Genomic DNA, 13,894 nt, shown 5'->3' with positions numbered 1-13,894 from the left:
GTCACCCAGGTGGACATAACAAACATACCCAACGAATCGAACAGAAACGTGTTGTATTTTGATCAGTAAACAACAGAAAAAATCTCTGGTGATTGGAACTGAAACTGGAACAAATTGGAACAATACCCTCGAAGTGAAAATGTCCAGCTGGAAGAAAGCAGCCAAATCGAACCAGAAAGTTCACCGTGAGCGGGCCCAGCCGGCTTCCCGTGCCCACTTGGGTATCCTCGAGAAGAAGCAGGATTACAAAAAGCGCGCCGATGATCAGCACGAAAAAGATGACACCCTGAAGCTGCTGAGGAAACGAGCTCTGACTCGGAATCCGGATGAGTTTTACCATCACATGATAAACTCGAAGGTGCAGAAGGGTGAGCATCATGAGCTGGAAAAGGAAGATGAACACACACCGTCACAAATCCGCCTGATGGAAACACAGGATTTGAAGTACATCAATATGAAGCGGACTATGGAAGCGAACAAAATAGAACGGCTACAGGGAAGATTGCACATGACGGATGTTGCCAACCGCACGAAGAACAAGCATATTTTCTTCGTGGACGATATGGAGGAGGCAAAAAGTTTTGATGTGGCAGACCGGCTACAGACCCATCCCAGTTTGATAGGACGAAAAACTAATAGGCCTAGGCTGGATCAGCTGGAGAAGCTTGTGATTGAGGCGGATGATGAGAAGGTAAGCACTGCACATTTTGGAACGGAACAAAATTTAATCATTATTTCAGGCCATTCTAGCTATGAATGATGCACGCGAGAAGTCTTATCAGGAGCTGAAGTCTCGTGTCGATCGTGAAAAGGAACTAACGATCATTCAGCAAAAAATGGAGCTGAAGCAGTCTCTGCGAGAGAAGAGGGCCAGAAAGCCTAAACGCATAAAAAAGGGAACCAAAGACTCTGCACCAGTTTACAAATTCAAATACGAAAGGAAGCGCTGAGCACAAATCTGGAGGAATCGCAATGTGTTTGAGTATAATTTTTTATTAATATATAGTATATACCTCTAAATGTAATATAAGAAAGTAAAACATCCAACGTTTGCAAACTATGTCAATAAATCCAACTCAACATCATCTTGATAATCATCTTGGAGAATTAATATCGAAAAATTGATAAAAAAGAAAATAGACCATGCTCTCTCTAGTCGAAATCCATATCGAAGCCCTTCAAATCGAACTGATCGCTCGCAATCGGGGGTCCTTCGTTAACGAGAGCGGCCAGCTCGGATGCATCGTATCCGATAAGCTCTCGTAAATCACAGACAAACTTGTACACGAACCGTTTACCGTGTACCTTGGAGATCATATCCCCGTCGTAGTAGTAACGAAGTGCACGCGAGAGCTTCTCATAGTTCATGGTGGGCTTATTCTTCCGTTCACCCCACAGCTGGGCCACCAGTTCGGGATTGCATAATTTAAATTCACCTTCGGTGCCTGGGAAAAAAAAACAATTCTATTGTTGTATCCATGCAACAATATATGAAACAATGAGAAATACCAATCCACTGAATAATCGCGCGATGTTCCTTGTCTGTGAGTATTTCCAGCAAGAATTGCCACAATTGAATTTGTCCATTGTTCCCACTACGATTGCCACAATAGCTTGTTTCATCTGAAATATTTTTTTAATCTTAATTAATCTAGCCGAATGAATAACACCAGAAACACTTACTTCCAATGTTACTTCTCGGCACCTTTCGCAATATTGCCATTTCGTCGTGGTCATCCCCATCGCCACTGTGTTTCTGCACGACCGCTACAAATTTACACTTTCTCAGCAGCTCCAGATGAGTCCAGAACAAATCGCCCGGATCGCTTGCCACTTTCTGCTTGAACTCGGCAAGATCCAACTCGCACAGCTCCTTTCCACTGATACTCCAGTCCTGCAGTTTGATACTTGTCAGCTGGAAAGTCCTTATGGCCCACTGAACCCAGTGCTTGACTTGGGCTACAGTCCACTCGATCGGATCGTCCGGTATGTTCAACCGCTGCTGGTCTCGCTTGAAATTCGTATCGCAAACCCAGCGCAGTGCCGATTGTCCTCCATCGCCCATCTCATCATCATCGTCGTCATCGTCAATGATTGTTGGAGATTCCAACTTGGCAGACGTTCTTGTGACCGTACCGTTCGTTGTGGGAGTCACCTTTCCGGCCGTCGGCTGTGTTGCCACTTTTTCTGCGTTTGCTTCCGCATTGGCCGAATTGATAATCGCTGCAACAGCGGAAGCAGTTTCCTGTTCTTCCTTGAATGTTTGCTGTTGTGATTTAGGTGTCGGTGTGGTGTCAGTGTGTGCGCTCGCAATCGCTGGAGCAGCGACTGATGGCGCTGAAGAATTCGTTTCCGAACCACTAGCACTCGAAGCCGTTGTTACCTGAGCCGCGGCTGCGGCTAGCTCCAACTCCTGTTGATAGCTTTCCAACACCTCGTCCGTTGGTTTTAAAACATCGGCAATATTTATACGACGCTTCGATGTTTGGACTTGGACGTTAATTTGCACCAGACCTTCTCCCTGGACACACTGATCAACCAGATTCTTGTGCGATTCCAGCATCTGAGTGTCCTGCAGCCAGAATTCGTAATGTTTCAATGATACCCCAATTCGTTGTTCTACCAGTCCCCTAGAAGCCACCGAAATGAGAAAGTTACTTCCGATCATTGACCTCTCCCTATAAAAGAAAAACTTTCGCTTACCTCAACGTAGAAAGATTCTCGCGTAGATCCATATGTACCACGATGGTATCATCATCGTCGTCGACATCGTCCGTATCACCCAGAAACAAACCGTTCCCGTTTGCCAAGAACTCCGAGTTGGAAATAATTCCCAGCCCATCCTCTCCAAGTTGGGAGATGTGATCCGGAAGTGGCAGATCCGGTACCTCCATTTTGATATTGAGAGAATCCATTGCCAATGATAGTAATACTACGTGCAAATCCCGAATAGCATCCCAATAGATTTCCTGCGCAATTTGTAGTTGTAGTATTCACTTTGATTGATTTTCACAACTTTTTTCATAAAAATTAGGCGATGCAATAACAAAAACACGCGAAAGGATTGAGCCAGCAAATGAAGTCAGCTCTGGCAGTGTAGAAAAATATTCTCTTTACAGCGGTTCCGTGGGAGAATTTGAAGAGAAATTACTGAAGGGCTTCAATTCGATGTTTTTTAACAGTTGATCTCACACTCAAAAAAATATTCTCGGTAAATTTATGTGAAAACTCTTAGGCGGCTCGCACACCGGAGCAATGAGCAACTAGCAACTGTCAACATGCAATAAGCAATATTATCACCAATGGATTTTTCCATTTAATCTTTGTTGATCTCGCACACCGACGCAATACGATATCGCTGTCGCCTTTACAGAGCAACACATGTCGCTAGCAACACGGCGTGTCGGTTGAATAGCAACTTATCGCTCATATTTTGACAAGTTTCGTACATTAAGGCGATTGTTTGCATAATGTCAGGGGTTTTTATTGCTCTGGTATGCGAAGAACAACAAAATATGTTTCCTGTTGCATATTGTGTACTGCAGTTTGCTAGTTGCTTATTGCTGCGGTGTGCGAGCCGCCTTAGGCGGCTCGCACACCGGAGCAATAAGCAACTAGCAACTGTTAACATGCAATAAGCAATATTATCGCCAATGGATTTTTCCATTTAATTTTTGTTGATCTCGCACACCGACGCAATACGATATCGCTGTCGCCTTTACAGAGCAACACATGTCGCTAGCAACACGACGTGTCGGTTGAAGAGCAACTTATCGCCCATATTTTGACAAGTTTCGTACATTAAGCCGATTGTCTGCATAATGTCAGGGGTTTTTATTGCTCTGGTATGCGAAAAACAACAAAATAAGTTGCCTGTTGTATATTGCGTATTGCAGTTTGCTAGTTGCTTATTGCTGCGGTGTGCGAGCCGCCTTAGGCCCTCTGCACATTAGGCAACCGCAACTCGATCTATGTTGGTCCTGAATTTGCGAAAAATCAAATTACCAAGCCCACAAACTACGCAGAGAGGGGAATGATGACAAATTTAAGCAGTTGTATAGGTTGAGCCTTCAACGCTGCCTTTTTCCCGTACAGTTGGTCACATTCAAAAACACTAAATCCATTTCTTTTTGATTTGATAGGTTCTTATTCTTTCTGCTGCTATCGCTACTTTCCAGTTGCTGGTTAACGGCTATCAGATCAATTGTTTTAAATTTTTAAATTTTGTAAATTTAAGATTACAAATTAGTATTTTTAGTAACAATTAAAAACTCAATCTACCATTGTTTACCAGAATATATTCTTCTAGTATCTTGATGTTCATGAGGTCAAAATTCATCGTAAGTACACTCTCTGTCCAAAAAAAAAACTTAAGGACCACCAATGTCCTGGAAAAAAGGTAATGAAGATTGTCGAGTTTCGGGCGACATAGCATGCGCTGCCATAACTATTTTGCAAATAGTGACGTCAGTCGTTGTGTATATCTTTGAATGCCAACCGCATCCATGTAAAAATGCTATTTTCAGGAAGTAATTTATCAATTAAAAACGTACATTTTTGTAGAGCTCCAACTGAATATGGGGCTAATGTGATAGCGTGGAGTGAATATTTGTGATATCACGTCGCAAAAGACGAATAAAAGTGATATTTCCATGTGCCATTTTCACTCCCCCACGAAACAAACGGAGTTCATTATTTCAACGTTATGAAGTTGATGTTTCGAAGGCTCTCAGTGTCGGTTTGTATATTGTGAGATAATAATCGCCAATTAATCAAAATTTGACCGAAAATGTCACTGCTTTCGACTAAGCATTCGACTGCTCTCTGGACCTTTTTACCACATGAATAATCAAATTAAGCCACGATATAATTGTCATCTGTTAAAAAACAACCAGTTGAATGATTTCATGAGAATTTCGGCTCAAATTATCATGCAACCGTGAGTACTTTCAATATTGTTCTGTTTCTTCAATGTACATTCCATATTGAATGCAAATAATTACGACACGATATTTTGCTTGCCAATACAGATACACTTCGCCTACTGCTCCACTTCTATATGTACCTCATTGAAGGACCACAAAACGGGCAGGGAAAGTGACGTTTTGAAAACAAACCTTAACAATCAGTTGACAGATGTTTTGCAAAGTAAAAACTATGTTCGAAATTCGAACATGCGTTAAAAAGAAATTAGTAAAATAAACTTTTATTCATACGGATTCAAGTAAATGCAAGGAAAGTTTACTTTACTCGGAGACAAGCAGAATAAGTAAATTCTTTTTTTATTCATAAGGCCTATAGAGGCAACACAAACGTGATGCAATCGTTAAGTTTTCATCTGTCATCATACACTGCATTTTCGCTGACAGAGATGCCATTTATTTTACTGTCAAACCAAATTATGAGTGTTGCGGATGGGAACCCTGCTCCGCAGCACCCGTTTCGGGTCGATGAGGTAACGAAAAGTGACAGATGATGAACGGATAAAAAGTCAGAAACAGGAACAAAAGAAGTGACAGAAATTATAGAAAACTTACCGCTAATTCTTAGATCTACCTAAAACAAAGTGAATATCTTAAATCTATTACTTAAAACTATTTACACTAGTGCTTAAACCTATTTAGCCTACCGTAAGTTACACAATGGAGTTAAACTAAAACTTATACTAAAATTATATATTATATTTAGAATATTTGAGGAGAATTTGATTTCCACATTGCGGTTCGATAGAATTTCGTCACTGGAAAAATGTGAGTCATTCCTTAACCTATATAATGAATGAAAATGGAATTTTGTTTGTTAATTTTAGCTTTAAGCATTGCTTGAAATACAGTCGCTGAAAAGAATCCAGTGTTTCGAAAACACGTTCCGTGACCGCCGGAACAATGAGAAATGGATTAAAAATATTCACTTTACTTGAGATGAGTGCAAACATGAAAACATGACATGAGTAAAAAGAAAAAAATATGATAAATCAATTTTTAAAATGGCATCAAATTCATTATAAGGTTGGGGATAGAGTTATACATTATTTTTGAGTGAAATTCAAAACTATTTTTAATATACTTAATATGCTTTAATATGCTAATATGCGGATTGTCCGATTTGGGTCAAATATGCACGGTTTTGTTGTAAAATTTGTTGCTATTATAAATATAGCTTCATAATGTCTCCATCATAGAAGTCTTGGTTCTTATTGGCGAAAACCCTAGCAATAGATTTTTACCATCTTCTCTTGATCCCAATTTCTTATCACTGTGGAAATTTTTCAATGCGAGAAAAAGGTGGTAATCGCCTGGTTCAGACTATATGGTGGATGCATTAAAACATCCCAATCAATCGGAATTGCGTGCAATACAACACCTCTGAGACTGAGAGGCAAACAGACTCGGCGGATTGCAATATCCAGTCTTTCTGCCCAGAACTGTGATGGGGAGTAGTAGTAGTGTATCGTGTATAATTTAAAATTGTATTTCAGGGTTCAGAATGAAAGAGGCGTAAGTGATTTGATCGATTTCTCTACATCGACTCTCTCTTTTGGTCATAACTTAGCTGCAAATACATTCCCAGCTGTATTTGACAATATGGAAGATAGGTCAGAACCTCATCTATCGGATCCTAGACGTGGTAAAGATGTGGATGGTCCAAAGTCAAACCGCATTTAACGGGGAAATCCCGCCGGAACCACAGAGCTTAAAATTGCGCAAGTACCAAAAGAAAAATATGAGGTCACAGATAGGGTTAGAAGATGAAGAAGTAAATATAAAATTAAAGAGAAAACATAACATTTAAACACATACAAAACACTCAGAATAAAATCATATATGTTCCTGTATGTAGATCTTCCTTTAAAAATTGATATTTTTCCGTCATCAAACTCAAGAAGGGTTATCAAGCCTTGCCTCATTTAGTTCAGGTGAAATAGGGACCATCGTAGCCTTTAAAAAGAGGTTAGGAACCGGTTGAGCACTGTAACCATAGTGTAAGTGTGTGTAACCTATGATAGAGTTCCCCTCAGCTCCCAACTGACGTCGAGTAGTGATCCATGAGCGTTAGGGGTAACGACCCTGCAGAATGAGTTAGTCGGTCAGAAAGTAAATGCAAATTACCAAAATTATGGATAACTTTTTCCCCAACCTAATATGATACAATCCTGATTGATACATTCAGAATATTCTAATTACAGATTGCACGAAAAGTGGCAACAGAATGCTTAGTATTGAGAATCGATATTCAATCGGCTGAGCAAGCAGTTCATAGCAAGCGCCTCAACAAAGTGTTCAATGAAGACCAGATTCAGGTGACCCGATATCCGTAGTATGTTCATTGAAGTATTATTCATTGATCCTGTTTTTTTTTTGCCTTTTGTATGAGCCCAAATGGAATAAATGTTATAATTTTTGTGATTCGTATTTTCGTTTTAATGAATGAAAAATGTTTTTATAACGTCCGAAACACATAAAAAATAATAAATCTCGGCAATAAATACAATTGAATTATAATTAATTTAAATTATCCCGATAATACTGAAATTTCAGTTCCTGCCAAAATATCAACTAGATCTTTCTGATTCTGAACGCTAGCATTAATTGATGCGAAAGGTAGTTCGTTCGTTTTTATTAATTTTGATTTAGTTTGCCTTTGATAACAATACTTTATCTGTGTAGTGGATCATTATAAGGAAAGTTACACCTTTTCCCTCCTGATTATTGGATCGCTTTAGATATTTCTTTTGGATTCTTTTTAAAAATCAATTTAATTCTATCCGCATGACCCAGTTCAGTAGTCATATTCACTACTTTGTTTCCTGAGTGTGACACGATACTTCGATGTTTTTTGGTTGAAGCGCTCCGACTAAGAAGAAGGGTAACACTCTCGTTCGACGCCTCTCACTTGCGCACACACAAAGTAGGAATGTTTATCATATACCTCTCTTTCTCTAGCAACACTGACAAGAATAATTCATTCCCAACGTTCGTTTCAGGAAGCGTCCATTTCGGTTGATGAATTTGTTTTAAATATTGACATTATATTGCTCGTTTCGACATCAACAGAATAGATAAGTTACGCACAAATAGTGGCAGTCGCGGACCAATAACTAATTGCCAGAAATGTCGAAAAGAAAACCATCGTTTCTGTAAGTTCTTTGTTCGAGACTACTGCGCCAATGTCGCTGATATTTTTGTTTACTTTATCCCTTCTATGCTAACCGGTTCATCGAACAGTGTCGGGGATGTTCTACCAGATGACCAGAATCTAAATACACGCAGCGGAGCATGGAGAACGATGATGGAGGTGGGTATGCTACGGTTTGATTTTAGAAATTGAACGTATTCAGAATCACCATATCTACATGTATATGCTCGGAAGCGCGAAATGGTCTTTTGAAGCATTGAATTGGTTCGTTTTCACCCCTCTTGCAGAACAATAATGACCCGATGCTAGACAAGAAGCGCTTCCTGACAGGTGTGGCCTTACAAGTGCTGAATGTGTTTAAGAGTCCCCGACACTGTCAGACAGTGATTGTGGAGCACCTGAAGCTTTGCTTCAGCTGCATTCTCCGTGCACTGCAAAAGGTGGGCGGGTGGCTTACTCTGAAACAACGTAAGAGAAAACTAGAACCATCCACCACCACCGATGATGATCCGAGACAGCTGGGCGAGCCGGCTAGGGTAAGATTTTGGGTTTTTGTGCGATGGTGATTCTGAATAAATGAGGCTCGCAAATGGGACAATCAGTTTTATTGAATTGTATTTTTGTTTTTTGTTTGCAGAAATACTCCAAAACCAATGAAACTGAGTCGTTCGATTTGGCCACATTAGCGGATAAACTTGACTACGAGAGTGACGAGAGTCCGGTTTCCGACGTAGAGTCAGGCGGCAATGAAGACTCTGATCAGGAGAATCGGGAGGAAATTAATCGACAGCTGCAACATGTTGTCAGCGAACGGAAACGCACTTGGGAGCGCACAGGATTGCACGAGCTTATGGCTTCCATCGAAGACCCGAGCCAACGTTTTAACATGTTAAGCCATGAAAAGGTGGAGAACTGGCTCTTTAACCGATCGGCAGGGACGGCACTGGAAATGACGCAAGGAAAGGAGATGCGAATGAGCGAGAAAAATGAGGACGGCGATCGGGTGCGTTTTCATCGTAAACAACAAGTGACGGTCTCCAGTAAAGACGATGAGGATTCGCTCTACTCGGTGGACACAGCAAAGTACATTCTCTCAAACAAGAACCGAAAGAACAACAGTTACAGTAAAATTAAAGTTACAACTATGATCAAGCAGTATACGGTATCTGCAAACAATACGACTGGAACCTTTCATCCGAAGCTGCACTCTATTAGCAGTTTTCCGGCCATCGAGGAGGAACGCTCGCCCTCGGCGAGTGTGATACGGCAGATATCGAAATCTGATTCGGCTTTCGAAGCTGCCGAAGAAGAGGTATGTATGCACAATGGTTTAGTTTTGACGTAGGACTACGTCTTTCATTTCTATACCGGGGTGTAAAATCAAAGTTTCGAAAACGAAAGCGTTACGCCGGAGACCGAGATTTTGAGCGTTAATAGCTCCTAAACAACTGAACGAAATGGTATGATAAACACTTCATTCGAAAGATAAAATGTCTACGCGTTCTATACTTGTTACTTTTCGATCCAAAAACTTGTTTCAATAGTCTTAAAATTGCTTTCAAAACAGGCTATTCAAATCACCAATCGGTATATAAGCGAGCGGCGCTCGGAAATCCACTCAGTTCTAATTGAACAGCGATTGGAGCATGTTGTCGCTGTTGCGGTGAAGCTCTTTATTTATCATGAAAGCGCGGATGAACGGTGTCACCAAGAGCCTGTTTGTGCACCCTAGGCCAGAAGGGAATCTATCAGGAGGAGAGTGATGCCACAAACGGTTCCCTGGGAAGACATCGCTACACACACATACACGCGCGGCTATTAACAGGTGGTTATCGAGTTGGCATTAACCACTGGTGGGCTTCCAGTATCGAGGAAAATGTGGAAATATCTAATCGTTACTGAAAATAATCTGCCAGTTCCTTTGGGAATTTTCAAAATATATTCATGTGAAAGAGTTTAATTGAATGTTTTCTATCCATGTAACACTGTGACCAAATACATTTGGTTTTGTGGTTTTTCAATCAATCGCAATTAACAGGATAGCTTCAGAAGATTATTCTTCCCCATCAGTAGGATATTTCCGTATCCAATATTGTATGCGCCCGCAATCGATTATTGCTCAGTCGCCGAAAGTTCCGAGCTCAGAGAGTTCATTCCCCTCTAGTTTGCCTTCCAAATTGCCATCGTAAACCACACCTTCTCTCGATTCAATCACACACAAAAAGCGTACTTAAGCGATATTCTGGTGGTGAGACACATTCATTTTTCGTGAGGACATCGACAAGACAACATCGTTGCCTAACGTGCTGGAGGAGGTGGACGGCGAAGGATCGACACATACACGCGCAGAACTCTTTCCGTTAGGATGCCATTCAGCATCGATAAAATTCCGGAAAGATCTAATCATTGCTGGAAAATAATCTGCCAGTTCCTTTGGGAATTTTCAAAATATATTCATGTGAAAGAGTTTAATTGAATGTTTTCTATCCATGTTACACTGTGACCAAATATGTTTCAATCAAGTGCTATTAACAGGTGGTTATCGAGTTGGCATTAACCACTGGTGGGCTTCCAGTATCGAGGAAAATATGGAAATATCTAATCGTTACTGAAAATAATCTGCCAGTTCCTTTGGGAATTTTCAAAATATATTCATGTGAAAGAGTTTAATTGAATGTTTTCTATCCATGTAACACTGTGACCAAATACATTTGGTTTTGTGGTTTTTCAATCAATCGCAATTAACAGGATAGCTTCAGAAGATTATTCTTCCCCATCAGTAGGATATTTCCGTATCCAATCTTGGATGCATAAAACCTTGTGCCTCCAAAGTAACGCTCTCGTTTTCGAAGTTCTCCAAATATTCATTCATTCAGAATGAATTCAGATTCAACTTCAAACAAATGATCTCTAAATCAACGATAGTCCTACGTCACCCTTGCGGTTATACCATAGATATAACCCACTTCCTGTTTTTTGTTTTGACGTAGGACTACGTCTTTCATTTCTATACCGGGTGTAAAATCAAAGTTTCGAAAACGAAAGCGTTACGCCGGAGACCGAGATTTTGAGCGTTAATAGCTCCTAAACAACTGAACGAAATGGTATGATAAACACTTCATTCGAAAGATAAAATGTCTACGCGTTCTATACTTGTCACTTTTTGACCCAAAAACTTGTTTCAATAGGCTTAAAATTGCTTTCAAAACAGGCTATTGAAATCACCAATCGGTATATAAGCGAGCGTCGCTCGGAAATCCACTCAGTTCTAATTGAACAGCGATTAGAGCATGTTGTCGCTGTTGTGGTGAAGCTCTTCGTTTATCATGAAAGCGCGGATGAACGGTGTCACCAAGAGCCTGTTTGTGCACCTTAGGCCAGACATGAATCCATTAGGAGGAGAGTGATGCCACAAACGGTTCCCCGGGAAGATCTCGAAGCAGCCGCTACACACACACACATACACGCGCGGAATTCTTTCCGTTTGGATGCCATTCAGCATCGAGAAAGATCCGGAAAATAATCTGCCAGTTCCTCTGGGAATTTAAAAATACATTCATGTGAAAGAGTTCATTTGAATGTTTTCTATCCATGTAACACTATGACCAAATACATGTAGTTTTGTGATTTTTCAATTAATCGCAATTAACAGGATAGCTTCTGAAGATTATTCTTCCCCATCAGTAGGATATTTTCGTATCCAATATTGGATGCATAAAACCTTGTACCTCCAACGTAACGCTCTCGTTTTCGAAGTCCCCCAAATATTCATTTATTCATTCATTCAGAATGGATTCAGATTCAACTTCAAACAAAGGATCACTGAATCAACGATAGTCCTACGTCACCATTGCGGTTATACCATAGATATAACCCACTTTCTGTTTTTTCAAATAAATCATCATTCGATTTTGCAGATTCGTAGCCGCTGCACAACTAAAAGGCCCCAACCTCTGCCCTCGATAGCGGCTGTATCGACCGCCGAACCGGACAAAGGTAGCAGACGGAAGAAAGTGTTTAAAAAAACAATTAAAAAGCGAGCTAACCCAAGGAGAAGTCCAATTGTGAAGGATCCCGTATCGAGCCTTAAGTTTGACCAGGCCCTCCAAAGCGCAATGGTCGTCAAAAAAGTACCACTCGTCAAAGCGAAACAGAAACGAATCCACTGGAAGGAAACCAGTTACTTGGAGAAGTCCGAGCAAAGTAGTAGCGACGAAGCGGATGACGACGTGTTTGTGCAGGCAAAACCGAAGCCGAAACCGAAGACACCGCCGAAGCGAGAAATTCGAAGGAAACCAGTACAACGATTGAACGAGTCGTCCGAGAAAGAACAGTCGCCGTCTAAGAAAGTAAGTTCCGCGCAGAAGAAAATCGTCGAAAAGGAACTGGTCGAACCATTCGAATCGATCTGTTTGAGTCCCACGAAAGCTAGGATTACCCGTGCACGAGCACAACTTGATTTCACAAATCAAAACGACCAAACCACGAACATGACGGCCCTCTTCAGCGGAGCGAACGATAAAATTACGAATTCTACCGAGATAAACAACACGACTGCATCGACAACGATGACTAACATGACGTCCAGCAGTCGAGGTCGAAGACGGAACATATTCCCGGACCAGTCCCGCTGTCTTGTTATATTTGAGCCCAAGAAAATTCAGCAGGACACTTCCGGTAACGAGCGGATCCGAATCACGATGGCGGATCTGAAACTTGATCGCGTGACAAAACCTCGCCATCTGGAGAAGTTTAAGAAATTTAGCTGTGTAATACACCCGAATTCGTCGGTACGATTTTTTCCATCGGACTCGGAAGAGGACGATGTGGCGCCCGCTTTGAGCATTCCAACGTCCATTTCGGATGAGGATGAGAGCTTTGACGAAGATGACCCGATATTGACGTATAACCCACGAAACACTGACCGGCTGAATGTGATGGAATGTCCGTACGATCCCTGAGAGGAATGAATCATGAGGCAGTGCCTAACACGCGACACAGTGGTACTAATGCTAGCGTTGTGCAGATTGTAAATGTTTATATTTTAGAGATTGCGTTATTCTGTAAGAACCCAAAAATAAATTTGACCGTTCCGCCAAAACATATAGATTTTTGAAAAAACAGGTTCATTCCGGTAATCTATCCATCCCATGGTCATCAGATCGTTTAAAAATGAAAGTGTCTTTATGTAAGACTTGTAAAAACAAATGCTGTGAAGAGGGATATAACGGGTGATTTTTTTGCTGTTTGTTTTTTTAGTGCACTGTACTTGGCAGATCTCATGTGATTCGTTTGTGATTTCCAACTTATTCGCGATGACAGTGCTACGATGTAGACGTCTGGTGGCGACCATCATTTGGGTCTCAAACTCATTAGTGTACCACCCTTATTCTTGTTTTCGAACGAAGACAAAACGTTCGAAAGTATGTCTCATTCGTATCCTTGGTTTCGTACGAAGGAAATCTATCCATTCGAACTTTCGAACATCGTTCGTTGGAACGAATTGCCATATCCTTGTTTTCGGACGAACGCGTTTTTTTGTCCGGCAGTCAAACGCTACTGTTGAGTTGCGAATCGGATCAAGTGTAGAAGAAAATTCAATTAACGGGCCTGATCACGAACGTCACTTTACGGTGAAAACGAAATGAAGTCCATACAAATTACATACAATTCATTTCGTTTTCACCGTGAAGTGACGTTCGTGATCAGGCCCAATGTCTATGTTTTTTTGTGGTTTAGACGATGTGCACTCTCATTC

General features: G+C 41.0%; 3 protein-coding genes across 4 annotated transcripts; 2 read left to right on the top strand and 1 right to left on the bottom strand.

The window, feature by feature from the left end:
* Positions 1-1,094, top strand: LOC129770242 (probable U3 small nucleolar RNA-associated protein 11). Its single transcript, XM_055772948.1, has 2 exons — positions 1-691; positions 741-1,094. Exons 1-2 carry the CDS (start codon positions 140-142, stop codon positions 948-950), a joined length of 762 nt encoding a protein of 253 aa, XP_055628923.1. The 5' UTR covers positions 1-139; the 3' UTR covers positions 951-1,094.
* LOC129770234 (DNA-binding protein Ets97D) lies at positions 976-3,100 on the bottom strand. Its single transcript, XM_055772938.1, has 4 exons — positions 2,704-3,100; positions 1,684-2,630; positions 1,510-1,623; positions 976-1,445 (listed from the first exon to the last, which is right to left on the bottom strand). The coding sequence occupies exons 1-4, from the start codon at positions 2,913-2,915 to the stop codon at positions 1,153-1,155; spliced, it is 1,566 nt and encodes a 521-aa protein (XP_055628913.1). The 5' UTR covers positions 2,916-3,100; the 3' UTR covers positions 976-1,152.
* Positions 3,101-7,939: 4,839 nt separating this feature from the next.
* On the top strand, positions 7,940-13,231 carry LOC129773478 (uncharacterized). 2 transcript variants are annotated; one of them, XM_055777091.1, is made up of 5 exons: positions 7,940-8,137; positions 8,226-8,295; positions 8,424-8,672; positions 8,774-9,448; positions 12,054-13,231. In XM_055777091.1, the coding sequence occupies exons 1-5, from the start codon at positions 8,112-8,114 to the stop codon at positions 13,095-13,097; spliced, it is 2,064 nt and encodes a 687-aa protein (XP_055633066.1). In that variant the 5' UTR covers positions 7,940-8,111; the 3' UTR covers positions 13,098-13,231. The 2 variants fall into 2 exon arrangements, with proteins under 2 accessions (XP_055633066.1, XP_055633070.1); XM_055777095.1 differs by lacking the exon at positions 8,424-8,672.
* Positions 13,232-13,894: the final 663 nt, after the last annotated feature.

Source organism: Toxorhynchites rutilus, chromosome 1, assembly GCF_029784135.1.
Source record: "Toxorhynchites rutilus septentrionalis strain SRP chromosome 1, ASM2978413v1, whole genome shotgun sequence".
In the NCBI taxonomy this organism is placed as follows: Eukaryota; Metazoa; Arthropoda; class Insecta; order Diptera; family Culicidae; genus Toxorhynchites; species Toxorhynchites rutilus.
The sequence above is the reverse complement of the archived record's forward strand: the minus strand, read 5'-3'. Positions and strand labels throughout refer to the sequence as shown.

Excerpts from the sequence above, each read along its gene's own strand:
- LOC129770234 (XM_055772938.1), bottom strand. The coding sequence starts at position 2,915 with ATGGATTCTCTCAATATCAAAATGGAGGTACCGGATCTGCCACTTCCG. Across the intron at positions 2,631-2,703 it reads GAGAATCTTTCTACGTTGAG|GGGACTGGTAGAACAACGAA; the intron begins GTAAGCGAAAGT and ends GGTGGCTTCTAG. Across the intron at positions 1,446-1,509 it reads CGCGATTATTCAGTGGATTG|GCACCGAAGGTGAATTTAAA; the intron begins GTATTTCTCATT and ends TTTTTTTCCCAG.
- LOC129773478 (XM_055777091.1), top strand. The coding sequence starts at position 8,112 with ATGTCGAAAAGAAAACCATCGTTTCT. Across the intron at positions 8,296-8,423 it reads CATGGAGAACGATGATGGAG|AACAATAATGACCCGATGCT; the intron begins GTGGGTATGCTA and ends CCCCTCTTGCAG. Across the intron at positions 9,449-12,053 it reads TCGAAGCTGCCGAAGAAGAG|ATTCGTAGCCGCTGCACAAC; the intron begins GTATGTATGCAC and ends TCGATTTTGCAG.
- LOC129770242 (XM_055772948.1), top strand. The coding sequence starts at position 140 with ATGTCCAGCTGGAAGAAAGCAGCCAAATCGAACCAGAAAGTTCACCGT. Across the intron at positions 692-740 it reads TTGAGGCGGATGATGAGAAG|GCCATTCTAGCTATGAATGA; the intron begins GTAAGCACTGCA and ends TCATTATTTCAG.